General features: G+C 42.5%; 1 protein-coding gene across 2 annotated transcripts in view; it reads right to left on the reverse strand.

Moving 5' to 3' along the window:
- The window catches only part of TENT4B (terminal nucleotidyltransferase 4B), a 49643-nt gene that overhangs the window by 15598 nt on the left and 6603 nt on the right, over positions 1 to 27442 (reverse strand). For both annotated transcript variants that reach the window (XM_053400199.1, XM_053400198.1), the window contains exons 2-4: positions 5443 to 5566; positions 1905 to 1951; positions 147 to 267 (exon numbers count right to left, since the gene is read on the reverse strand). In XM_053400199.1, the coding sequence (XP_053256174.1) occupies positions 147 to 267; positions 1905 to 1951; positions 5443 to 5566 (292 nt within the window). The remainder of the gene's footprint in view (positions 1 to 146; positions 268 to 1904; positions 1952 to 5442; positions 5567 to 27442) is intronic.

Here is a 27442-nt window from a genome sequence, read left to right on the forward strand (position 1 = left end):
AATTTACTGATTCGGCATGCAACTTTCAGAGATCAAGGGCGGCTGTACAGTACAAAGTTCCTTGAGTGTATTTCTTTTTTCTTTTTCTATTTGTTAAAGAATACCCAATTTTAGTAAAGCATAGAGAGAGAGAGAGAGAAACTTACAGTTGCTTTGTCCAAAACCTTTACTGAACCTTCATCTGCCACGTTGTGTTTCCTGAGAGCCTCTTCCAGGGTCCAAAGCGGCAGCGTCTCCCATTTCCCAAACACAACTAAGTCTATATCACTGAAATTAAGAGGCAGCAAATTAACAGACGATTCTTTATGAAGTAAATTCAGAAAGACCTTTCTTTTTAATCACAGAACTGTGATTAAATTTGACACAAAGCTTTTCTAGGGCAGGGATCTAAAATCCTGTTCATGCCATGTATTTCTGAAGTGAACAGAAGTGACTCAAAGCACTTTTCTTGGCAGTGAGAGTTCAAGAAACGGCACTCTATGGCCACCTCCTAATATACAAACTAATATCCCTGGCAGTTTGGTGGCTTATGGCTCTGAAGTCCCCAAGTCTCTCAGGCAAATATCTCCCAGCTCACAGGTTATGGTGAAATTTGTAGGAACAGAGTGTTTCTCAGCTGCAGGATCCAAGATAGGGTGGGGCGGGAAACACACTATGATTCCCTGAACCACAGCCACAGAGGCGATATAACTAAATGTGCAGGGGAATGTACAAAATCATAACCACAGCAAAGGCACAGCATGACACAAATATCTCCAACATAGATAACCCACCCCCTGTGCCATCCTACAGAATCTGGGACCAAGTACCTGAAATACCATCATGACCCAAGTGAACCTTCTGGGGTCATTCTCCAAATTCCCCTGTCTTCAGATATAAAGCAAATATCTACAGCAGGAAAGGGCCCTTTCTATGGCAGCTTCCCATCTTTGGAATTCCCTCTGCGGGAGCTTTGCCTGGAGCCTTCACTGTTACCATTAAAATACCAGGCTGAGTACATCCTACCTACTTGAGCTTTTAACTTACATCCTTCACTTTTAATGGTTTCATTTTGCTACTTCTACCCTGTGTTGATTCTTTTCTGACACCACTGTCATTGTTTTTGGAATTTATTATTATTGTGACTTTTAACTTTAAACCGCCCCAAGGAGTTTTACAATTGAAATGTGGGTTAGAAGCATCAATAAATCAGTTAATCCTCCAGCTTAAATGCATCACCAGCCCGGTGTTAGAACACAGTAGGTGGCCAGGTAGGTAAGCAGGTAGGTATTTTATTGAACAGCATCATCTAGGTCAAATACTAAATGACAGTTCAAGCAGCTGTCTCTGAAGTGTCTACTCAGGGCATTGCCTGACACAAGCTGCCCTGTGTAAAGGAGTGAGAGACAGTAAGGGAGGCATGCAAATATACCAACCAATGCCTACTCCAAGTAGACTGCCCCTTCTCCTCTCCACAGGATCACAAAATGTCCTGCTGAAACGAACAGGAGATTGAGGGAACTAGACAAAACCTGCTCCAGCTAGACTCTCTTCTCCTCAACTCTAATGAGCTTCAGTAAATCTTACTGCAGTTTTATTATTGTATTCTGACTGTACTTGCAAGTCATATTGGCCAGATTTCCATTGGTAAAGGTTGGAAATACATAACTAGAAACAATAATTTATAAATGTGCAGGACTATCTTCTGTCAACAACCAGGTCAGTAAAGGAAAAGTGATGCTGACAGCGACTTTGACTCCCTTGAACTTCAAATTTGCTTTCCGGTGAAATTATATAACTTTTCATCTCCATAACATCAAAACAGCTGTTATGCAATTTCAGTATGACTTACAAGTTAAATATAAGCAGGGAAGGAAAAATGTGATATTCAGTGTAAGAATAAGGGACAATTAAAGACTACTAACCTAGTAGGTAAATATAAACCAGTCTTAAAACTTCCAAATATCTGTACCTGGAAAAAAACATGAAAGTAGGAAGTTAAAATCCTTCACCAAAAACATATGGAGAAAATGTTAACATTGAATGTGGCTGCCCTCAACTGGCAGACTTTGGAAAAGCTTGAAGAATAATATAGGACATGAGTTTGAACTCTGAATATTCAACACCATAGAAGCTAATTGCTAATTCTAAAAAGTAATGTTATTAAGTAGGCACTTTAACAAATTTCAAAACTAGATAACTGTTATATTCCAAATACCACTTGAATTGTAATGATTAAGAAAAGTGACATTATACTCAATTTTTAAAACTTACAAACCCTTACAAAAATAATTGAAAGTGGAGGGGGAAATAAACTGCTCCTCTTGGTGCCTTTACAACTCAAAACCTAGTTTCTGTTTATGGCCCCATCTGCACTATACATTTAAAGCAGCATCATACCACTTTAAACACTCATTGCTTGCCTCACAATCCTTGGAACTGTGGTTGGGAGAAGGTGCCACGAGCTGTTAGAGCTCCAATTCCCTCAAGTTCCTTGGGAAGAGTCACTGGTTGTTAAATCACTCTGAGAACTGGGAATCTTGGAAGGTGAAAGTCTCTCCTAACACTTCTCAGTGCCCTTATTAAACTACATTTCCCAGGATTATTTGGTTTAAACTGGTATGATACTACATTAGATAGGTTAGATGGGGCCCATATTAAAAAAAAGTCAGCTCTCAACCACACTTGGAAAATGAGATGAGCATTGCTTTATCCATTCCCCCCAGACTGGACAAATGGGAAGAAGCCAAAGCTCAGTGAGAGCATCTGCTTTGCATGAAGGAGGTTCCAGGTTCAATGAAATAAAAATATCAGGTGCCTGAGAGCTGGCACCTGGTGCCACCAACAATTGACAAAACTGAGGTAGGCGAATAGTCTGATCAGGTTATGCCAGCCTTCTACAATGTACCTACTGCCTTCTATTTGTAAGAAAATTCTGAATTTCAATTATATCCTTCACATGCCATAATTTAGCAGCTCTCTTCAAACAGATTGGCTAACTAGACATTTTGTGTCATCATCATGCTGAGCTGTGCAGAACAGAGAAAACACAGTCACTACACACACACACACACACACAGAGAGAGAGAGAGAGAGAGGGGGGGGGGGAACACAGCTCCAGCACAATCAAATCACAGTAACCGCAGGTTCTCCAAACTACAATTTAGATCAACAAGATGTGCTCTTTGGGGAAGGCCGCAGCAGCACACAAATTTTTCTGCAGAACCTGAAGTGACCTTCAGGATTATTTTGAACCCAGTGGTTTTCGGGATCCAAATAGCCAGTCGTATGTCCCACCCCTTTCCCGCAGGATTTGTAAAGCGTATTCAACCTTTGTTTTTAAGAAGGAGCACAGTATTTGCCAAATCAACTTATGAAGCTTCCTTCTACTGAATCAGACAAAGCAAGCCAGGATCCCTCCATCTTGCACAACTCCCCCAGGTAGCTCTCCCTTTGCCCCGCAAGACAATATCTTTAGAGACATAGGAAGCTGCCTTTTACTAGGCCAGAATTATTTGTCCATCTAGCCCAAGACTGTCTATTCTGACTGGCAATGGCTCTCTTGGATTTTAGGCAATGAGAAATGCTTTACATTCTACCAGATTCTTGCTACTGGAGGCATCAAGGATTGAACCACAGGTCTCCTCCATGCAAAACATCACCTGAACCACTGAGCTATGGCTCCTCCGGGCAGTTTTCAGAGGCCAAACTCTTTCCTCCAGCAGGTTTTCCTGTACTGAACTTTCACACACTCTTATCGTAATTACGCAACACACAATGTGAAGTCAATGTGGTCAAAACAACACAAGTTTTTATCTGAGAGAGCTAATTCTGCTCAGCTTTGAGGACCCTGGGTCACCTTATAATTGAAACTCTCTTTCAATGGAACCAGCTATATAGAAACGATCAGTGATAAGAACTGATCCTGGACTTAGTGTAAATACTAGTGTGCAGAGATTAGAAAGCCCTTTAAATTATGAGGACTCTGTGATGCAAATCCAGGCATAACTCTAGCTGCGCTCCTGATCCAAGGCTCCTTGGTGGACATGGGAGAGTCACTGTGATAGGTGCCGAAAGATTCTTGGCATGTGCACACCCTCCTAGCCACCCCACATTTAATAACAGTGTTGGTAAGCATGCGCCAGGCTTCCTATGCAGGAAACTGCATGGCGTCATGCTAAGGACAATTTAGAGTTTTAAAATGCGATGGTGTACTGTTTGTTCTTTTTAACAAGGTTTACTTTCTTTTTCAAAACCAATCTAACATGTTTCCTCTTCATGTCAGCTGTGCTGTTGTCCCAACCCCAGGATAATTAAAGCCTCTCTCAGCCACTCTTATGGTGGAGCCCAGCTGATGCCAAGAACAGTTCTCACTTACTAGGAATGTTTCCGTCTAAGCACATTCCCTGGAGCAATAGAGCAAATGACACAATTGCTGGCTTCTATAAATAAAGGCATAGTTTTAATAAATGCTTGCTTAATGCCATCGATCCTGTTTTATCTTTTTTCTTAAACACACCGAGTGTACGCAAACTCCTTAAAGAAAGAAAGAAATCCTCTTCCCTAAAAAGGAGGCAGGGTTTAAGAGCTTTCTATGAATTGTGCAGCCACAGGAAATATTTCTATGGAATATAAGACTGCAGTGTTTTCATTTCAGTCCAGATGTGGACGGCAAGTATGACTGGATCAAGTTAACAGGAAAAGTATGGATTTAGGAATGAGTAGAGGGAAGGGGCAGGCAGGTTTTGTACAGGTGCTCTTCCTGCCAGCAAAGATGGCTTGTCTGTTAAGCCAGTAAGCAACTAAATGAATTTCTCAACCAGCTTTCAGAGCCTGCTTTCACTACCTTATGTAAAGGACATATTAAACAGTCCCCCAGGTTTTGCTTACATGTTACTCTTTTGCAAATCAATTAAGTCACAGAATTTATGCAGCTACAGAATAAAACCCAAAGTTTATCATAGCCAAAATTCAGCAGCTTGTTTGTTTTACAATTATTTTGGGGCATATCTATCTCTCTTCCCTGTACCTTTGCTCCCTTTCCTTCTATGCAGTTGAAGGCAACTGCTGCATGCAAGTGGTGAAATGGAATGTAAGGGGTGATTTGCAGACCCACAACCCCTAGTACACAAAAACACCAGGCATCAGTCTTGCTGCTAAACTTTGGCTGCTGGAGCTTCCATCTCCAGTGATTTTCCATTCAGTACAGGAATTTGTTCTTTCTTCTCATATGCTCCTAACACACTGAGTCTGAGAATAAGTGCACAACAAATCATAACCTTAATGTCAACTGAGGTTGAAATTGTTCATATTTGCCTCATTTACATATTTTTCATTCTAGGGCTTACATTTTCTAGTTGTGGAATTGTGGATTTTGGGGGGGGGGGGAGGAACATCCCAATCATCAAGCAGACATAGAAATATTTAAAATAGTAAAGTACAACAGAATTTTGTTAACCTTACATCAGCATTGGGCCATAGACCCTTTATAACGTTTTCTATCCTATTCACCACCTCCATTCGCATTCTTTCTTCTTCAGGTCTGGGTGACATGTACTTGTAGAAATCAATGATTTCTTCATGAAGACTGAAAAAGAAGAGAGAGATGAGTTAGACTAATTACACAGTAATATGACTAAAATAAGAACAGTGTCTCAGTTGTAATCTTTAACACCAATCCTGTACATGCATACTTGAAAGTAAGTCCAAGTGTGTTCAATGGGACTTGCATCCACATTACGTGTGCTTTGGATTACAGCCCAAGTCTGGTAAGGATAACAGTCTCAACCAATTTAAAATCACTTATAAGAGCAGACCTACAACTCATAAAGTGAAAAGGAAATGTACAAACTAGTGTTTGCCTCAAATGCTCTGCTGAGGTGAAGCATTTGCAGAGAAATACTGGCAGGCAGGATACTAGCAGGCAGGAGGGGCTCTTTTAATACTTTTGTCACCCTAAGATTCATCTCTGCAACTCCTTCCACTGGACAATGTTCATCTTATTTTTTTCAAGCTCTGAGATAAAAAGCAGGCTGTGCAGGAGGTGTGGGTTGAGAGGAGGCAATCCTGGGGTTAACAGGTAACCCACAACTGCCCCTCATCCAGACATTCACAGTTGAAAACCTATCTTTGCTGGGTAAGTGTAGTTGTGTCTTTGGTTCCACAGATTTCAATAGGACTTCCTTCTGTTTTTTTTTATTTAACCAGATTTGCGTGCCACTAAATCATCAAAATATCTAAGCAGTTTACATAAAACACACCACACATTAAAAATACAAATAAAAATGGTAAAAACAAGCTGATCTACTCCCCCCCCCAAAAGTAAAAGATTTTAGCACATGCCAAAAAACAATGCAGCAAACGTGTCACCTCAGGTATCAATTCAGAGTTTCAGAGTATACGGGCAACCCCATACCAACTATCCAACCTTTATGACTGTTCAGAGCAAGGCAGCCATTTTTTTAGGCAGATGGCTTTTGAAGACCCTGCCTGATTCTTCCAGCAAGAAGTGTCATCCCTATGAGGAATGCTCTGCTATCGACAACAGGTGAATAGCCATTTTTTATATCATATTTCTGAGCAGTAACTCAAAGCTTGGCTATGTTCCAGGTAATTATACAAACTGTAGTTTGGAAATAAGTTAAATAAATATATGCCAGCTTTTATGCCTATTGCATGTCTGCAGGAACACTTCCCTGGAAAGGGTGTGATGAAAGGATTGAAGGAAAGGGAATGGGATCTACTCTAGATTTTGTGCCAGTGTAACATCAGTTGAACCCTCAAAATGTGTGCTGGACCACAGCTCCATCCTACCTTGCCATTGGCTATACAAGCTGGGGCTAATGGGGGAATCCAACAGTTGGAGGGTAAGAGGTTCCCCATCCCTGGTTTAGTCTATACCCGATTATTAGCATTAAAAATTACGGAGAAGTTGAGCATAAAGAGCATGGAAGTCACCCACATCAGGCTCTGGGATAAATATAAATGGTTAGCCACACACACACATCCAGAGATGCTGTAGCCACAGGATACAGAATGCAAAAAATTCTGGCCAAGTTAGTGTTGGTTGTTTTTTGTCTACTCCGGTTTCCGTCCTGGTTTTGGGACGGAGACGGCTCTGGTTGCCCTAACAGATGATCTCCGTAGACAACTGGATCGAGGCGGGTCAGGACTGCTGATCCTTTTAGATTTGTCAGCAGCCTTTGACATGGTCGATCATGATCTTCTGGACCACCGCCTCGCAGACGTGGGGATACAGGGCATAGCCCGTAACTGGCTGTGCTCTTTTATCTGGTCGGGGACAGAGGGTGGCACTAGGGAGGGAAATGTCGTCGCGCCACTCCTTGGTGTGTGGAGTGCCGCAGGGCGCAATTCTCTCCCCGATGCTTTTTAACATCTTTATGCGCCCCCTTGCCCAGATTATCCAGAGCTTTGGGCTGGGCTGTCACCAATATGCTGATGACACTCAGCTCTATCTGCTGATGGATGGCCACACCGACTCGGCCCCGAACACACTGACCAGATGCTTGGAAGCTGTGGCTGGATGGTTTCGTGGGAGCTGATTGAAACTAAATCCTTCGAAGACAGAGGTCCTATGGCTAGGTCGGGATGGCATGGGGATGAGGGACCAACTCCCTTCTCTTGCGGGGGCCCAATTAGTGCCATTGCCTTCTGTTAAGAGTTTGGGTGTAATCCTTGACGCCTCCCTTTCCATGGAGGCGCAAGTTACAGCAACAGCCAAGGCGACATTTTTCCACCTTCCCCGCATCAAGCAGTTGGTCCCTTACCTTTCCCGCCCCGACCTGGCCACAGTGATCCATGCGACGATCATCTCCAGGCTTGACTACTGTAATTCGCTCTACGCGGGGCTGCCCTTGAAGCTGTCCCAGAAACTCCAGCGGGTACAGAATGCTGCAGCGAGGCTCCTCACGGGGTCTCTGCCATGGGAGCATATTCACCCAGTGCTTTTCAAGCTGCACTGGCTCCCGGTGGAGTACAGGGTCAGATTTAAGGTGCTGCTTTTGACCTTTAAAGCCCTTCACGGCCTAGGACCCTCATACCTACAGGACCGCCTCTCCTGGTATGCCCCACGGAGAGCCTCAAGGTCCATAAATAACAACACCCTAGTGGTCCCAGGCCCTAAGGAAGTTAGATCGGCCTCAACCAGAGCCAGGGCCTTTTCAACTCTGGCTCCGGCCTGGTGGAACGCTCTGCCTCATGAGACCAGGGCCCTGCAGGATCTGATTTCTTTCCGCAGGGCCTGTAAGACAGAGTTGTTCCACCTGGCCTTTGGCTTGGAGCCAATTTGATTCCCTCCCTCCCTCTCTTTCTTTTTTCTTTTCCTTCTCCTCCTGCGATGAGGCTACATTTTAATATTTTAATGTTCCATTATTTTAATGTTGTATTTTATTTTTGTTTTTAAGTTGTAATCATTCATCTTGTTTTTATTATTGCTTGTAAGCTGCTCTGAGCCCGGCCTTGGCTGGGGAGGGCGGGGTATAAATAAAAAATTATTATTATTATTATTATTACTCCCACAGTTCTCCCTTTCTCAAGCAAGAACTAGTGCATCTAACTGCTTCCTTTTGGTGAAAACGCAGACTTATCTTGAGTTAACTAGCTATTATTTATGGAATGTCTACAATGTTCTTCTAGGAGTTCTTTTCCCGAGTTAATTTTAAAAAGCACACAGGTTACAAATCACATTGTTCAGAAAACAAATTTTCTTCCTTTTCACTATATGGTCCACTTCACCATAAGTGAAAACATGCGAAGCTTTCCAAAAGTTTCAGAATCAAGAAAAAATGCAAATAAAAAGAGAAGCTTATAAGACAAGTATTCTATTTTTTGAAAATATTACAAGTCACCATGATACACAAACAATGGGAATTATCAAGATATGGAACTAAGCCAAAAAAACCCAAAAACATTTAGGGTTTACTTGAGCAATTGTTTTATTAAAGGTGCTGCAAAGTACTCATTGTCAAGTTTATGAGTTGCCAACTAAGCATTTGCACTAAGCATGTGCCCAGGCTCCCCACTTCACCCTACTCCTCCACCCAAGGCAAGGCTTTTTTCAAGGCTGACTGAAGCATGGGGGGAATTGGGGGGCGGGTCACAGCTGGGAAGGTTAGGGCTAACCATTTCCCCCTCCAGCTGTGACCCCAATGCCAAAAAAATCCCATCCCAACTCAAAAAAGCCTTGTATCAGAGACTCATTTCAGGTCTAATTCTAGCAGGAGAGGGATAATTTTAAAAAGTGACCAAGCTGCTCTTTCTCAGTCTCATCTACTTTCACAGGTAAGTTGCAAAGATCTACTCACAAAAAAGAAGCTGCAAAGATCTACTCACAAAAAAGAGAGGAAACAAATATAAGTAAATAATATAATTGAACATTAATAAAATTCAATTGACTCAGGCCTATTTTACCATGATAGTTTTATTTGTAACTTCTTCATCACCTTGCCAACAAAGGTCCGTATAGTTAAAGCTATGGTTTTCCCAGTAGTGATGTATGGAAGTGAGAGCTGGACCATAAAGAAGGCTGATCGCTGAAGAATGGATGCTTTTGAATTATGGTGCTGGAGGAGACTCTTGAGAGTCCCATGGACTGCAAGAAGATCAAACCTCTCCATTCTTAAGGAAATCAGCCCTGAGTGCTCACTGGAAGGACAGATCCTGAAGCTGAGACTCCAATACATTGGCCACCTCATGAGAAGAGAAGACTCCCTGGAAAAGACCCTGATGTTGGGAAAGATGCGAGGGCACAAGGAGAAGGGGACGACAGAGGATGAGATGGTTGGATAGTGTTCTCGAAGCTACCAGCATGAGTTTGACCAAACTGCAGGAGGCAGTGGAAGACAGGAGTGCCTGGCATGCTCTGGTCCATGGGCTCACGAAGAGTCGGACACAACCAAACAACAACAACACTAATTCAATGAACAAGTTTTCTTAATTTCCAAATAGCAGCAGCCATGCACAGATTAGAGCAGGGGTAGGCAGCCCAGCACCTTGCAGATGCTCTGGACTCAAACTCCCATCTGCCACAGCCAGCGTCAATGGTCCAGGATAATGGAAGTTGTAGTCCAGCACATTTGGAGGACACCAGGTTGTTTGCTTCCTGCTTAGAGCAATGAAATCTGCAGTTTGGGGGACATTTGTCAATAATAAAGCAGTTCAATGTGAGATCTGATACTTACAAAAGATTACCTCTTTAAGAACTGCTGTAATATATGTGTTAGGTTCCCCCAAACTGTAAATTTCATTGCTCTAGTCTGGGGTAGACAACCTGGATTTAACTACTTTTTTAAACTCAGTAAAGCTGGTTAGATAATTAACTGGCTTTCTTAAGTTAAAGTAGTTCAATCATCTTCTGAAATAGCCAGAAACATATGATTTTTCAAACATGTCAATAGCGGTAAGAAGATTATTCTTTCAGCATTCCGTTTCTCCCAACTGATTAAAGTTCAAGTTGCTACTCATTAAACTTATTTCAGCCCAAGAATGCATGTTAGTAGAAAGCCACATCTTGTGATTTTGCTTCTCTCCTAATTCTGGCAGATAGGTTCCTATCTTTAAATAATTTATTCCACAACAGACACGGAGTATGGAGATTGCACTGGCAGCAAGTTTACTGACTGAAAGTCATCTTCTCAAAATGCAGATGGCCTATTACCCATGTCTGTTCATTTCAATGGGTCTACTCTAAGTAGGACTAGCACTGGGTGCCACTTATAGTTTCCAAAGTACATCTTTATACCCAAAGTTGAACACAGAAATGCTAATTCTAGCACAGCTCATAATGGGGACAGGTGTATTTTAAAAAGACAGCATAAAATACAATAAACTGACAGTCATTTAGCATGGTATACATTCCTCCAAACATGTCAAACTTGGCTGGATTATAGCAGGGGTGAAGAACCTGTGGTTCTCCAGATGTTGCTGCACACCACCCACAAAGGCAGAAAAATGAACTTCCTTTGGGGAGCAAACTTGTTTCCTATTGGACAATACAGTCATACCTCATGTTATGTTCTTTCAGATTACATCCCGCGGCGACCCGGAAGTACTAGAAAGGGTTACTTCCAGGTTTCACCACTCGTGCATGCGCAGAAGCGCAAAATGACGCCACACGCATGTGCAGAAGTGGCGAATCACAACCCGCGTGTGTGCAGATGTACCGCTGCAGGTTGTGTGTGCTCTTTTCATGTTGCGAATGGGCCTCCGGAATGGATCCCGTTCGCAGAGGTACCACTGTATTCTGCCTCAACACAAGGCAGTGCTGTATAACCCATGATGATGAGCTTCATCAGTTACAGATAAGTTGCTGGATTCAGCCTCCACCTCACTTTTGTTGCAGACACCACTACCCAGGCAGATGCTCTCGCAGGGGCTGCCTCAAAGATTACATTGCCCTTCACTCCTGACTACTGGTCATGCTGGCTAGGACTGATGGGAATCTTGAGGATTAGGGTGTTTTAATTCCTCAAACAGAACATCAAAATGTTTGGTGTGTTGTTGTTGTTTTTAAAAAAACTCCCTCAGTCTTGCCTTTAAAACTTAACCAAAGATAAGCATCCTAACATGTTGATCAAGTATTTTGAAAGCATTACCTCTTGCTAGAACAAAAAAGATACATTATCAGCAGATCTGCTACATCTCCTAGATACAGACACGAACTAGTGAACCTTTATTGTGAAACAATATATTTTTAAAATGTAATTAATGCAATATTATAACTGAACAATGTTAACTAAGGTTTATGTAAATTTTGAGAATTCACCAAACAGTTCTTTACTTTGCTGCCGCCGCCGCTGTTGTTTTTGAAACACTGGAGTCAGCCACCTCTTAATTTACTTTTTTTTAAAAAACAAAAAACCGAGCGATATATCGCAGTATGAAAGGTAGTTGGGCTATGGAGACAGCAGTGCTTGTCCTAGGCAACAATCTCTGACACTGATGGCTACTTGTGTTCCTTTTCCTGATCAGAGTTGTCTGCCACAGAGGCACCCATTCAACAAGAACAGTGCCGCCAGTATTGCATGGACTGGAATCGTAGAGTGGCACATTGTCTTAATTCTCAAGATTAATTTCAACAAAATTAAAATTCATCAGAAGGATTGAGCCTTTTTGATAAGAACAATATAGCAATCGTGCTTCCACATCTTCCCTCACCATGGTAAGTGTGCTGTAAACGTCTGGCAAGAATGGTGAGCCCCCAGTTTTTCTCCTGAACTGTAGAGCTGCGTAATTTCTGCCCCAACAGGTGCATGGAGATATCCAGCACCCTCCCAAGCTCCAAGCTTGGGAAGAAGGCCAGGGTCTTTTTGGATGCATTGGTGAGGCACGTGGAGTGCACTGGCAATGTAGAACCAAACAGGCAAACCCTCTCCCCAATCACCCAGCAGGAAAGGGCAGCACTTGGTTGAACCATTGCATGGTTGAATGGCCAAGGTAGCAACTGCTATGCCTCTTTTTCCTCAAGAAAAGGAGGCAGGAAGCTTCTCCAGCTGCACAGTAGCCAAATCAGCAAGGTCTCTGGTAGCCTTTCCTGCAACAGAAAGGCAAGCAGACAGGAGGCAAGCACGAGACCTCTGGGTATAGGGCGGTATAGAAATTCAATAAATAATAAAGTAATTATAATGGCTGCACAGCAGCTCCAACCAACAAGGGGGTGTTGAGGGCTCTGAGCTCAGCCAGCAGCTGCGGAGCCCTGCTTGTAGGGTCATTTGCACCAACCCCAACTATTTCTGCTTCCTCACTAATAATTCATTATAATGTAAGGTTTCCCTTTTTAAAAAAGAAAGAAACCTACATAAATAATATAATTCCAAGATGTTAAAAGTTCAAACACAAGTGTTCTAGAATACTTTCAGTATTACTTCATAAAAGATTCAGGTAGGTAGCCGTGTTGGTCTGACGCAGTTGAAATAAATAATAATAAAAAAATGTCCAGTAGCACCTTAGAGGGGACGCGGGTGGCGCTGTGGGTTAAACCACAGAGCCTAGGACTTGCTGATCAGAAGGTCAGCGGTTCGAATCCCTGCGACGGGGTTAGCTCCTGTGGCTCGGTCCCTGCTCCTGCCAACCTAGCAGTTCGACAGCACATCAAAGTGCAAGTAGATAAATAGTTACCGCTCCAGCGGGAAGGTAAACGGCGTTTCCATGCACTGCTCTGGTTCGCCAGAAGCGGCTTGGTCATGCTGGCCACATGACCCGGAAGCTGTACGCTGGCTCCCTCGGCAAATAAAGCAAGATGAGCGTCGCAACCCCAGAGTCCCTTTACCTTTAGCACCTTAGAGACCAACTGCTACTGGACAATTTTTTTATTTATTTCAACTTCATAAAAGGTTCCCCAAGCTGCCTTTACTGCAGTTTGCACAATAAATGTATTATTTCAAACTCAAAAAAGACGGCTGTAGAAAAGTAAGCGGCCTGCAAGTCATTTTGAAGGCAACGCTGGGTTTAAAGAATACTGAATATAAATGAATTCTGGAACAATTTGTAAGAGTTCCTTACAAAGCCTTTAGCTAGTTATTATCATTACATGAAAGACTCACTGAAGGCCATGAGATTTGTCATTCATAAAGAAGCACCTCTTACTTTAAGTGAAAGACCTGTGTGATATTTTTAGAAAAAAATTGCTTTTGTTTAATACAAACACACCTATCGGTTACTGGGGTCAGGCTCTTAAAAAAAAACACCAGTCATGGAAGTTTAACACAGCAACTGGCTACACACTGCATCAACTGCCTGATCCCTATAGTGACACCAAGAAACTCTGTCCCCCTTCCCCGCCAGTGCCTGAAGCAGTTTTACACTTAAAAAAAAATAAAAATAGATAGCTTACTCAAAGCATGCAAGAGTCAAGACTGACAGCTATGCCAGCATTCAATTTGTCAGTATTCATGTCTGTTTGGGAGGAAGCCAGACTCACAGCTCATCTTGAGAATTTGCTGTGCACTCTATTTTTGTATTACGCCTTTGCAAACTCAGGAGCACATTTTAACACACCTTGAACTTAAAAGCCCAAATCCAATGAAAAGTCCTACAAAAATAATGGGATAGGGGCAACTAAGATTTTCCACTGGTTTCAATGGAACTTGGGGTTAAATTGCATGCCACCAGACAAATGCAATAATTTTATTCACGTATAAAGCGGGGTGCCTTATCCACATGAAATGAAACTAAGGGGGGAATGAAGCTTAGCCATGTGTTTAGTCCACCTTATTTCACTTTGCTCTGATGCTTCAAGTGCTTTTTCTCTCAACCCATCGCATAATTAAGAAAAGTGAGTCAGGCTGGTGAAAATGCTGCTTGAATAGATGAGAGCAGTTGGGGTGTGTGATTTTGCTCCCCATGCCCACACACTGTATTTCATGCAAAAAATAATAAAGAAAGGGGTGAAAAGACACACATGTTTGCTTTAAGTGTGACTAGGGGACACACATGAATGCAAACATGGCTGGCCCATTACATTTGGTTTGGGCCTTAGTCACAACTAAGTTTAGCTAGAGAAGGGTCAAATTTTTTTTTCTCAGCAGACAAGAATCAGCTCTCTAAATATTACTTTCACCAATGGGAGAACAGATAAATCGACATATCAGTGACCTGAAGGACAATTCCAATACAGCATTAATTCTAATATAACTTAAGCAAAAAAAAAAAAAAGCATAATTTTCAAGAGTTGCTATGTAAGCTATTTGCATAGTTTTTCTTATCATGCTGTTCATTCATTCATTGCATTTGTATCCCACCTTTTTCTTCAACGCCTTCAAAGTTGCATACGTGGTTCTCCCTGTCCTCATTTAATCTCCACAACAACCTAGTGAGGGAAGTTAGGCTGGGAGGCAATGACTGGCTCAAGGTCACCCAGGGAGCTTCCTGACAGAGTGGAGATTTGAACCCTGGTTTCCCAGGTCCTAGTCCGACACTCTAACCTTTACCGTCTTACCTCACAAAATATTTCCATTTGAATGATCTTTTCTTTATTAAAGCTAGACTCAAGGGAAATGCTTAAATAAATGCCACCACTTTAAAAGCAGATTTCCCCATAAATTCTATACTGGGTCAACAGTCATATCTTTAAATGCATCTTTTTTACATGCAACTTCAATAATAGTTTTTTTTAAAAAAATCTGGCCTTGTATAATTAATGGTTATTAGCAGTACATACTCCTGACAAAAGTATAGATATGATCAACCAATGCTCAATTTTAACACCAGAAGTAGATAATACTGGTATTGTAACAACAGAGCTGGAAAAATCCCTGGGACTGAAGCTTATGAATTTCATCATCTCTGTGTAGTAAGCTTGTCACCTGTACATTTGATGCTGGTATAACAGGATTTAAAATATTTCTTGCCATGCCTCCTAAAGTAACACAGGCACCTTCCCACCTGCATGTGCGATCAGCATGTCATACATGTCGTGTTCAGCACTCAAAGGGAGCAGGGTGGGAGCACAACGCAGCAGAGCGGGATGGACTGGATTTGCACCCATCCCACTGGCACGTGTGGCAGCCAGGAACCCCTCTGGAAGCAGGGATTCCCCTGTACTAATACAGAACTACCAGAGAGAGAGAATGACCACATGATTTGCAATTATCCCTAGTTGCGTATCAATGCAATTGTATGGCCAAAAGAAGCCAAAAATCATGATTTGCACCTCAATTTTGTCCTTTTAAGCCATGATATTTGGTTGTGTCGACAGACTCAACCTATTTTGAACTACATTTCTTTACTGTGTTATTATTAAAAGCAGAGTTTAAAGAAATGTTTGGGCAATCTTGATCGACTGATATTTGATGTTAAAACAGTCTAGTAAGCCTTTTAATACCACACCAAAGCTCAGATTGTTATCAAGTTTCATTTCAAAGAATTGACAAGGTCATTTAGGAATTTCATCCCTGGGAATGTAAGAACTGGAAGGTTACATAGCTCAGTGTGTTGCCCAGCGGGATAAGTCAGCTGAGTTTTTCATTCTTACTATGCCAAGTTCCTTGGGAAAGGAGAAGGATTAAGAAAGATGTTCAATTTGCAGAAAAATCATCAAAAATGAGTAAGACAAAGCACTGCTGAAACCTTCTAAACTAGGTATAAACAATGTATTATCAACAGGCTACATACTGCCTGCCAAGAAGTTTCGTCTGGAATAGCTTTTAGCCAAGGAGTGAGTTGTCATATGCAACTGCAGGACTTTGTATGGGTCAGGGTGGAAATCTTGTGAACACTTGATTCACAGAACATACACTGACTTATCACTTCTAGAAACAATACTAAGGTACAGTAAAGGACTGGATAGGGGTTAAACTGATATTCAGTTCAGACAAGGAGGTATTGCTGGTAGGTGTTTATTGGTGGTTGGTGTTCAAACTGTTCTGAAAGGGGCTGCACTCGTCACCACAAAGGATCAGAGTGTTTGCCGTTCTGGAGTGTTTGGGAATCAAACATTGTCACTAGAAGCACAAGGAGCTTATGTGGTTCAAAACAACTTTAATCACCTTCATCTGATACACCAGCTATGACCATATGAGGATGGGGATAGCCTGGCCATGGTTACAGACACACTGGTAATCTCCAGCTACTGCAATGCCTTTAAACAATTATCTAGAAACTGTAGTTGGTTCAAAATAGGACCATAACATAACTAACTGGAGCTGGGCATTTCAATTACATTATGCCAGTGTTTTATCAGCTTCACTAGCTTCTGGGCTGAATTTAAAGTGGTGTTTTGAAACTTTAAAGCAGGAGTTGGGAAAATGAGGCTCTCCAGATGGAGTTGGGTTCCTACTTTCATTGTCCTTGACCACTAGCCATGCTGGCTGATGGAAATGGAGTCTGTGTGCCCCTGTAAAGTGATACAAGTGACTATTAGGAAGAGGGCCTTCTTGGTTGTAGAACACTTGCTGTAGAATAACCTCCAAATAGAGGCCCTCCTAGTACCTACTTTATTGTTTCTTGGGCAGCAGGTGAAGATCTTCATAGCCATCCAGGCCTTTTAAACACCTAGCATTTTAAACTTGCAAATTCTGGGATCTCATTGTGTAAGTGTTTAAAAAGCTCTATTTAAAAAGCTCTATGCTGCATTTTATTATCTTTCTTGATGCTTGTAATTATTATCTTGCATTTTATTCTCTGCCCCGTATGCTACCCAGGGAACCTGTGTTGATAAGTAGCCATATAATTCTAGTAATAAACAAAGATAGGAGCACTGCCAAATATAGGAAGGCCAAGTTTCTATAACCATGCCTTGCCAATTGCTTGAAAATATTTCCACTTGCACAAACATGATGAAGAGTAGTATGCATTACTTTTGAGCTATTCATCTCTCCTCTGGGCATATAAGAATGCAATTAAAATCTCCATGAGTAACTTGTCAAAAGAACACAAATTTTTCATTCAGTTTGCAACCCTGTACATATGTGCACACCCCAAAAACAGCAGTTGCACACTTTTAAAGTTATGTAACTTTGCAACATTGGAATTTGCCCTGAAGGTCATTGTAGGGCACAAATTTCAAGTTGGAACATGAAATAAAATGTCAAAGGCCAAATGGACAGTGAAAGCAAACATGAGTGGGTGGATAGTATTGCAAATCTGAATCTGGTAGACCTGAGATTGACTCCTGTCTCTGCCATGATATACATTTGCCATCTGTAAAATGGAAACAATAGTCCTACTTCTACGGGTACAAATATGAAGACTGTAAAGTACTTTGAAAATTAGAAAACTTGCCTTGTAAAAATAAAGGGTGGTAGCTAATGCTTGGTCTACTCAGAGTAGAATCAATGAAATTAATTGACATTAATCAGTAGGACTAGCTAAATAAACAAGGGGGTGTCCGAGGACAACAGCTACCATTTGTACTACATTGTTTTCATGGCTAACAACAATTGCTTTCCCACCCTTTCAAACTTATGGTTATAGACTTAAAGGCTGGAAGAAGATAGCCCTCCTTGTTATGAATGAACATGGAGCAGACTTTCTGTGTCCATCTATACTTGGAGCAAGAGTGGAGAAGAGAAAGTGCAGCCAAGATATCCTACTGTGTTTGCTCAGGTGGACAAACAGAGCAGGGTTTGCAGTGCTCAACCTCTCTCTCCCTGTCTGCTGTCACCCCCCCCCCCCGCCATAAAGAGCAGAAGAAAGTGCAGTCAGAAACTAGGGACAACCATAGTCACCAGAATAGTCCTACACCACAGGCAATCAGGTGAGTATTTTTTGTTCATAGGCATAGTAGTTGATTTAACAATTTACATCCAATTAATCTTTTTTTAAAAAAATAAAATAAAATCAGTCTTTAGGCACATTTTTCCTAGACTTCAATCCACTTCTTTCATTTAGACAGGGCTGGGAAACCTTTGCCGCCGTGCCCCCAAGTGCTTCTGGATGACAACTCCCATCATCCCTGATTGGCCATGCGGGTTGAGACTGATGGGAACTGAAGTTCAGAAACTTCTGAAGGGCCAACCTTTTCCTACCCTTGATTTAGGATCTGGAAACTAAAATCAACACATATTTCTCAGTATCCATGACTGCACAACCAGCCAGCACAAACGACCTAGATGGTTGCACATTTCAAACGACAATTACAATGTATCCCAGAAGAGTACTACTCTCTTTCAGGTCCAACAATAACTGGGTTTTCCTCACAGCTAAGGAAAAGCCCTTCTTTCTGAAGACCACTGTTGACTGCCCTCATACTACCAACCATATAAGAAATATGGGTTGCCAACTGACCAAATATATTTGCACCAGGACACATGCATACAATATTCAGCAGCTATCAGCTATCATTTGAGCAAAATCCACTTGCTCAATAGGAATCCAGTCTTCAAAAGCATAGGCTACTATAAAGAAAAATTTTAAAATATTAACTGCCCTCCTCCATGTACACATGCAAAAGTATCAAGATTTTGATAAATATTTCCTTATCAGCAAAGGGAAACAATCAAACGAAGACTGGCATGGCCTGTAGCCTATGAGAACATAAGGCAATGTTAATTTCATTTCCCCAGTGCAGTAACCATCTCCTGAAGCAGGATCTGTAGGAATAATTCACACTATCTGTTGAAAAAGCAATGTACAAGTAGCCAGACTTTCATTATAATTGTTTTTAATTTGCTCCTGTGTAAAAGTACAACTGCATTCACATTATGAGCTCCCATTTTTTGGAAGAGAACTCACAATAATAGAATCACAAAAATAAACTGTAATAAAGGAGACTAGTTACTGCCTGAATGGGGCAGACAGTCAAAGAGACAGACAAACAGACAGACTGGCATCCAAGTGTAGTAGCTTACATGGCAGAAGTCACAGAGGAGCATAATGCATTCTATAACTGGAACCACACTATGACAAGTCAATGACAACTGTGCAACACAGGCAGTTTTCTGCTGTGAATGAGTATTCTATCAGCAGGTAAAAACTAACGAAACCTAAACCATAAAATCCATAATTATCACACCATTGATTTTATGTGATAGCTGCACCTCATCACTCCCTTGTTGGAGCTCTTTGTCGAAAGGGCTATACCTGACAGCACAGACGCCCGTTTCAGGAGAAAGTATTGCCCGTGAAGTGAAATAGGACAACTAAATCAGGTTATGTAACTGGCCACAAAAGCATCACCTCAATGGTAGCTGTTGGGATGAACCACTCCCATGATTCCTCATGAGATCCCAGGCTCAACTCCCCCTTCCTATGTATACAAAGGAAGACATTATGAGCCTGCAGCATGCACCACACTAGCCCAGAGGCTTCAAAAGTATCTTCAAAAATGTCTGAGTAGCATCTCTGGTACAAAAGGCCTTTCAGCAGCTAAGGTCGCAGCACAAGTTGCAGCCCCTTTTAGATAAACCCTGGCTGGTCATTGTGACCCATAACGCTAAAACATCCAAGTCATATTTAATGGATGTTGTACATACCTTTGAAGACTAGGCTACTACAATTGATTCAGAACATGTAACTGGCCAGTCGGAACACATCTCGCCAGTTCTTGGGTGTCAATTAAAGACTATATAACAAGAAAAGAACTATCAAACATTATCTTAATATATTATTACAGCAGAGAGACTTTTGTGTGGACAAAGATGGAAAGACTTATTGTTTAATATGGAGGAATGGTTGTTGAGGTTATTGGAGACAAAGCAGATAGGTTTGAGAAGAGAAAAACCATTGCTGACATTTGTGTGAAAAAGAAAAGGAAATAATCCAAGACATTTGGGTCAGAGGATTGAGGAAATATTGCCTAACAGAAAGTAGATCAGTTGGATGTCATTGTAAAGTGGATATTTTGAATAATTTCTTGCATGTAACTGACAGACAGAAAATCAGAAGTCCTTTTTATTTTCTTCTTTTCTTTTTATTTTCTTTTTAGGTTTTCCTTTGGTGTCCCCTACTCTGGGCCATTTTTGGGGTCTAAGGATTACACACACATGAAGGGGGTGGATAGTTGGTGGAAGGACCCTTAATGAGAGGCAGGGAAGGGAAGACCTTCCAGGATGAGAGACTGGGAGAAGGAAAGGAAAGCTCCTAGGTAAGAGCTGTGAGGGTCCATCACTCAGTGTGAGACATGGGTTAAGAGAGGACTCTGCATTTTCTGTTTCCTTTTTCTCTGTGTTTTTCTTTTTATTTAGATTGGTTTCTTTTATCTTATTGTATTATGAAAACACTTTAATAAAATCTTATTTTTAAAAATATAAATACAGCGGTACCACGGGTTAAGTACTTAATTCGTTCTGGAGGTCTGTTCTTAACCTGAAACTGTTCTTAACCTGAAGCACCACTTTAGCTAATGGGGCCTCCTGCTGTCGCCGCACTGCCAGAGCAGGATTTCTGTTCTCATCCTGAAGCAAAGTTCTTAACCTGAAGCACTATTTCTGGGTTAGCGGAGTCTGTAACCTGAAGCGTATGTAACCTGAGGTACCACTGTAAATCTCATCAGTTCTGGATCAACTGCAGTATTTTCCTGACTGTTTCAAAGTGCTGGTTTTAATATTTAAACCCCTGTACACTGCATAATATACAGCAGGGGTCACCAAGATGGCACCTGCAGACACCAAAGCCAGTACCGCCTATGGTGCCTGCAAAAGGTCTCTGTAAATATAACCCAAAAAAATCAACAATGCACCAGAAAGTGTTTGCTCTTTCTGCTCAGTTCCTACTTGCACCAGCTTGCCCTCTCCTACATGGACCACACACTCTTAAACATGCCTGAATTTCACTGGATGCCAGGTTTGTTCATCCACCCTCCCTACCACTCTGAACAGAGGAGAGGTATAAAGAACTTCTCCATGTGAACAAGTGCAGTGGTGGCTGATATAGCTGCCTTTTTTCCATTGTTAAGGAAAAGTGCCGGTGGGCAGGAAATACTCGCATGATTTGTCTTTTTCTGCTTCTTTAGATGTGGCTGCCATTTTGTATTATGCCACACCCCCATAGCATCCATTTTGTGACACTTTCTCAAAATTCCAAATGTGCCCATCAAGGTTACTGACCCCTGGAATACAGAATGAAACCTAGGAATCTGCTACCACATGAACCTGAATGACTATTATAATGATCCGAGGCAAGTGGGTATTGGGGAGAGAGCTTCTTTGGTGCTGGTATCCCAGCTATAGGATGCTTCTCCCCTGCCCAGGATGACTCACCTGGTACCCGTTTTCATGACCTTTAGTTGCCATATAAACTTTTTTATTTGCCCAGGCCTTCAATCATTAGAACTTTTATTGCTGCTCACATTTGAATTCTGACTTCAACTTTATCAACTGCTGTGTCATTTATGGTGTTCGGTTTTTTTAAAAAAAAATATTTCTATTGGATTTCACATTGTTTTACATCTCATTAATATATATATAACGCCTTGAAAATTATTTGAAAGGCTGGTACACATGTATTTTGAATATAAATACATAGCTGGCACAGAAAGAGTAAGGTAACTGCTATAAAAGTTATGGAAAAGCTTACATTCAAAATGGGACAATCTGAAGGCTTTAAATTACTCTATATGGGAAACGCAGTAAGAAAAGCACTGCTAGCTTGGGACATGTGGCATTATCAGATTTGCTGGTAATTAGCTAGCTTGAAGGTGAAAGTCTGCAATGTACTTTTTGGCACCAACAGATTGATAGCAATATTGGATTAGCCAGTGCTAGAAATCTGCCACACGTTAACAGGATTGGAGAAAGGTAAAATTAATAGCCAGGGGTCAGCAAGGTTTATCTCGTCTGGGCCGGATCGGTCCCGCAGAGATCCCTCTGTGGGCCGGATTGTGCGTGCCCCCCTGTGATTTTCAATGTCTGCACATGCGGAGAAGCCATTTCTGACACCGCGGAAGCGAGTCCCTGTGCTGTGCTGGTTAGCGCAGTGCACAAGTGGGCAGCTCAGTTCAGGGGTGGCTCATGGGCCAGTCAAATGACCTCTGCGGGCCACTTCTGGCCCATGGGCCTTAGGTTGCTGACCCCTGTTAACAGTGTAGCTAATTCAAAAACCCTTCAGATTGAGAATATATATAGGAAATGATGAAAAACCTCAACATCATTTCTTCTAATTGTGAAGTTGGCAGCCCCTGCCTACCAGTACAACAGCAAAACTCAGCCACCAAGAGAGAAAAGTTCCTGCAAACACAAGAGGCACTCCAGGTATGCAGAAAAAGTTGTGTATGTGTGTACACGTAGGTTTCAAGAGACCTATGGGGAGGTGTGGAAGGATAAAGGGAAGGAAGGCTGACACCTAAATGTGTGCATTGCTCTCAAGCTGCCCTGTAACTTTTGAAAGCATGACAGCAGAGTGCAGGAACAACACAAGACTATTCATATTGGCAGCTGGAGCCTAACACAGATGGGGTACATCATGACCACAATACCCTCCAGCTCAAGATTCCTTTAAAAGGGTACAGAGGGATTGGAAAGATAAATGGTTCCCTTAAAACAGATCAACCCTTAAAAGGACTACCGTATTTTTCGCACTATAGGACGCTCCCGACCACAGGACGCACCTTGTTTTAGAGGGGGAGAACAAGGGGGAAAAATTCTCCCCCTCTCTGCTCAGCGCCCCTTCAGTGAAGCGGCAGGAGAAACGGAGCCCCTTCCATTTCTCCTCCCACTTGACTGAAGAGGCACTGCGATCTCTGATAGCCTAGTATCTCTCTCTCCCCCTTTTCCGTAGTTCTTTTCCACATATAGGTTGTGGGAAGGATGTAGCCCTCCATATATTGTTGGGCTCCAGCTCCCATCAGCCAGCGGTGATGGGATTTGTAGCCCAGCAACACCCGGAACGTCACAGCTTCGCCTTCCCTGATTTTGGTTTCGTTCCCACGTGAGCTAAGCGTGCCATCAAGTGCAGCTACAGTTGGATTGCTGCGCCTGAGGCTGCAACAGCCGGCACACTTATCTTGGGAGTGAGATTCCCTCAGCATCGCTGAGACTTGCTTCTGAGTAGACCAGAGAGGCTTGCCCTCTGGCCCCGCGAACTAAGCACGAGCGCCATTGAGTTCAATAGGAACCTTCGACGCAGCGCACCTTTCCTCGGTGCAGCCCCGCACAGGATCTGCTTCCTCGTTCAGGTTTGCATCCTCCCCCAATGCAACGGTGGTGCAACCAGGAGCGGATCCCCCACCCCGGAAGAGCGTCCCTTCCCTCCCAAATTGGCCGTGTGCTCCAGAAAGGGGGGGGAAGACGCGCCGCTTGCCCGCCTCACCCAGCCCGGACGGGGGCGGGCGGAGAATGTCAGCTCGAACAACTTCCTACTGGGCTCCCGGCGGCAGGTGGTTTGTTTGTATTTTTAAAAAGCGACCTTTTCAACTGGAGTGTGGAGGAAGCGATGAATGGCCAGAAAGGGGAGGTGGCTGACGCGTTGCACTCCCCGGGCCACCGCCGCCTGTCCAGCTCGCTCCACCCCGCCGCCGCTGCTACGGCCGCCACGGAGGAAAGAGGTACCAGGACGCTGCCGCCCGGGGCAAGGCACGGGGCCGAGACAGCTGCGCGGGGAACCTGGACGGCGCTCCACCTACTCCCCCGCTCTTCCTTTCCCCCCCAGAGCCCGCTACCGCCGCTGCCACAGCCACCGCGGAGGAAAGAGGCACCAGGACGCTGCCGCCCGGGGCAAGACAGGGGGCGAGATGGCTGCGCGGGGAACCTGGATGGCGCTCCTCCTCCTCCCCCTCTCTCGCTCTTCCTTTCTCCCCGTAGCCCGCGCTGCCGTGGAGGAAAGAGGCACCGGGACGCTGCCGCCCGGGGCAAGGCACGGAGCTGAGGCGGCTGCACAGGGAACCTGGACCGCACTCCTCCTCCTCCCCCTCTCTCGCTCTTCCTCTCTGCTGAAGCCAGGAGAGTCTTGCTCTCCCGGCTTCAGCAAAAGGAACCCGAAGCCTCCGGATTGTGTTCCGGAGGCTTCAAGTGGCTATCCCTGAAGCCTGGAGAGCCTGGGTCAGTGCGCACCGACCCCTCTCACTCTCCAGACTTCAGCGAAAGCCTGCATTCGCTCCATAGGACGCACACACATTTCCCCTTCATTTTTGGAGGGGAAAAAGTGCGTCCTATAGAGCAAAAAATACGGTAGTTAAGCTGTGGATGGGGCACACCCATTCAGCAGTTTGAAGTATTCTGGAAGGGGCAGGAATTAAAGAGTCTGCGCACCTTCAGGTATGCATTTTAGGGGAGACTTCATAGCTTAGTGGGAGAGAACCCATTTCACACACTCCAGTGGAAGATTCAGACACAGATGTCCTAGTTCTATGCCTGGGCCCTATTGCACATTAAAATAGGAGAAATGATTTCCCTATCGTTTACTCCTCTTGTTTACTCACAGGCAGGGTTTGAAATTAGCAAGGTGCCAGGTGCATTTTGTGCCTAAACATTCTCCATTTGTGAGAACCTCCAAAAGTCTGGGCGCCATTTTTTGCACCTGGCTAACACTCAAGAATTACTGAAATGTATTTTCTTTGAAGCCTCAAAGTATATGTTAAGGATCAGCAGTATGTTAAGGAGTTTAACAATAAAGAGTAGAGTGTTTTGAAAACTGAAGTATGGTTACTGTAAACACCAAATTAAACATGTATTAACAATTTCTGCTAAAAATGTGATATTAACAATGTGTCACTTAAGTGAATTGTGTATTAATTCATTTTGATCAAATTAATAAATAAAAAGTGTTGCTGACACACCCACCCTATGGTAATTAGACATTCTGTTTTGGCGCTCACAATCCAGGTTTCAGAAAACGTTTGGCTCCTAGCTTTCCTATCCCAGTTTCTAACACTGTTCACAGTCATGTTCATATTACTGAACACTAAACTATTATCACATAGTGTTGTCTCCCTCTTTCAGTGCTGAAAAAAAATGTTTAATACCAATGCTGCTGGAGATTAAATAATAAAAACAGCAAAATATTCATATAGTTTATGCGTTTGGCCTTAAAATGAGAAAATTAAAGAGATTTCAGACTGTTACCATCTCATTTCCCCAAAGTGGACTGATTTTTTTGCTGAACTACGCTGAAGGAAGGAAAGATGAATTTGTCTCCAATCTATTAGCAACTTCATGTTTACTTGCACTACAATACTGGAAAATTAGCTCATTTCCGCCAATGAACTCTGGATGGGGAAAAAATGCATGGTTACTGCAAATTAATTTTATTACATTTAGAGAAAGTAAATGTAAAAGTAAAAGTGATGTGCTTTGGTATAATATTTTTGGGGAAATACGCTGAAGTACTCTGTCATCAAACAATGAGTAGGGCAGTAATATGTTCAATGTGATTTAATTTGGATAAAAAATGGTTACTGGTATTATTATTATTATTAAATTTGTATACCATCCTATACCCATAAATCTCAAGGCAGTATCAATGGATGGGTCTGTGAACTTTTTCATATATTGCCAATCTACCAAAAAAATCACCCTAATAGCTACTCGTACCATTCTGGAGAATAATGAAATATATACAGTTGACCCAAAGGGTTTTCAAAATGTAGTAGCATGACAGGTGATTCTATGTTGCTAGATTTCCGCATACAGAATGTCAGAAACAGGCCATAATAAAGTGAGATCATTATTATTTTTGTCACTAAATTGTATAAAATATAAATGCTGATTACTAAGGCAGCTATTTAGATTAGAAGGTATTTTTGGAATTAAGGGAAGTGGTGCTGCCACTTCAAAGACTACCACGAGAGCCCTACCCGCCTCCTGAATTGATGAGCAAATGTGAAAGTTATTGGCCACCATGTGGTGTGAGAGCCTACAAAAAGAGGAGGCATAAGGGCCCTCCGGGTGAGAGCTAGAACATCTGCATCATCCCAGATGAGAGATGCTGCTGGGTCCCCTGGATGTTTGGAAAATTTGGATCTCAACTACATGTACTGGATAACATGGTTATAGGGAATCCCTGTCCACACTGTCTTTTCTTTGCTGTTGCTGTTAAGGGAAAGTTGTCGGATCAAGGCTGGTATGAAGTGCAGGGCAAAGAGGAGGAGGGCTTCCTTGGGCAACACGCTATCAGGCAAAAGTCTAGGTGGTCAGATTTGGCTTGTGGTTTCTTAAGTGCCTGGAAAGCAATGTATGATGTAGGAGAATGTGAGCAGTATTAAAACTATGACTGCATGTGGAACTTGAAGGAGCAGCTGTAATCTTTACCTTCCTAAATGAAAGATGGGGATGTTCAGAGAGGGGAGGGGAGGCACATGAAGAGCAGGGAAGGAACCGACTGCCACACATGAGAGTGTGGTTCCCATCCAATGCATGCAATTTAGTTACAATGAACCTCTGTGGAACAAACACCCTTTTCGAATGGTGATTCTCCCCCTCCCCACCCAACACACATTTTCTCTCTGCTAGGCATCATTCTCTGTTTAGTTTTCAGCTTGTCTTGTTTTATACAGTGCTGTATGGATTTTTTTGTTTACTTATTGACATGATGACCATTTCCAGTATGTTTTTGAATTGTTATACTTATTGTTAATTTGATATGTGGTGAGCCGCTTGAGGAACAATTTTGTGGAAAAGAAGCAGACAATTAGACAGGTGAGGAAAACTGATACTGGATTATTGTGCAAAGATTCAAATGGACTGTCTTACCTTTCAATTTATTGGTAGACATCTAATGGATAACATTACTCAGGAGCCTCTCTGGGTATCCCTGTATAAGAACTTTATCGCCTTGTCTACAGCTGTTCCATTAGTCAGCGATACAGAATGGGTTCAAATGCTCTGTGGTATGTACAAATTATTTTAAGACATGCATTTTGTTGGTGCACCTTGCTAAACCTGCTACTGTCTCGTGTATTTTATTTCTGAACCTTCAATAATAAATTTGAAGCATAATGAAAAACTATTTTTAAAATGAAAATTATTAAAATGGGTGGTGTGAAAGAACATAGTACAATACTTTTATGGGCAAAAAAGTACTGCAAAATTATATTCTCCATGAAGTGCAGTAACGGTGGCCAGTAAATTCAGCTGCA

Source organism: Podarcis raffonei, chromosome 8 (genome assembly GCF_027172205.1).
Source record: "Podarcis raffonei isolate rPodRaf1 chromosome 8, rPodRaf1.pri, whole genome shotgun sequence".
In the NCBI taxonomy this organism is placed as follows: Eukaryota; Metazoa; Chordata; class Lepidosauria; order Squamata; family Lacertidae; genus Podarcis; species Podarcis raffonei.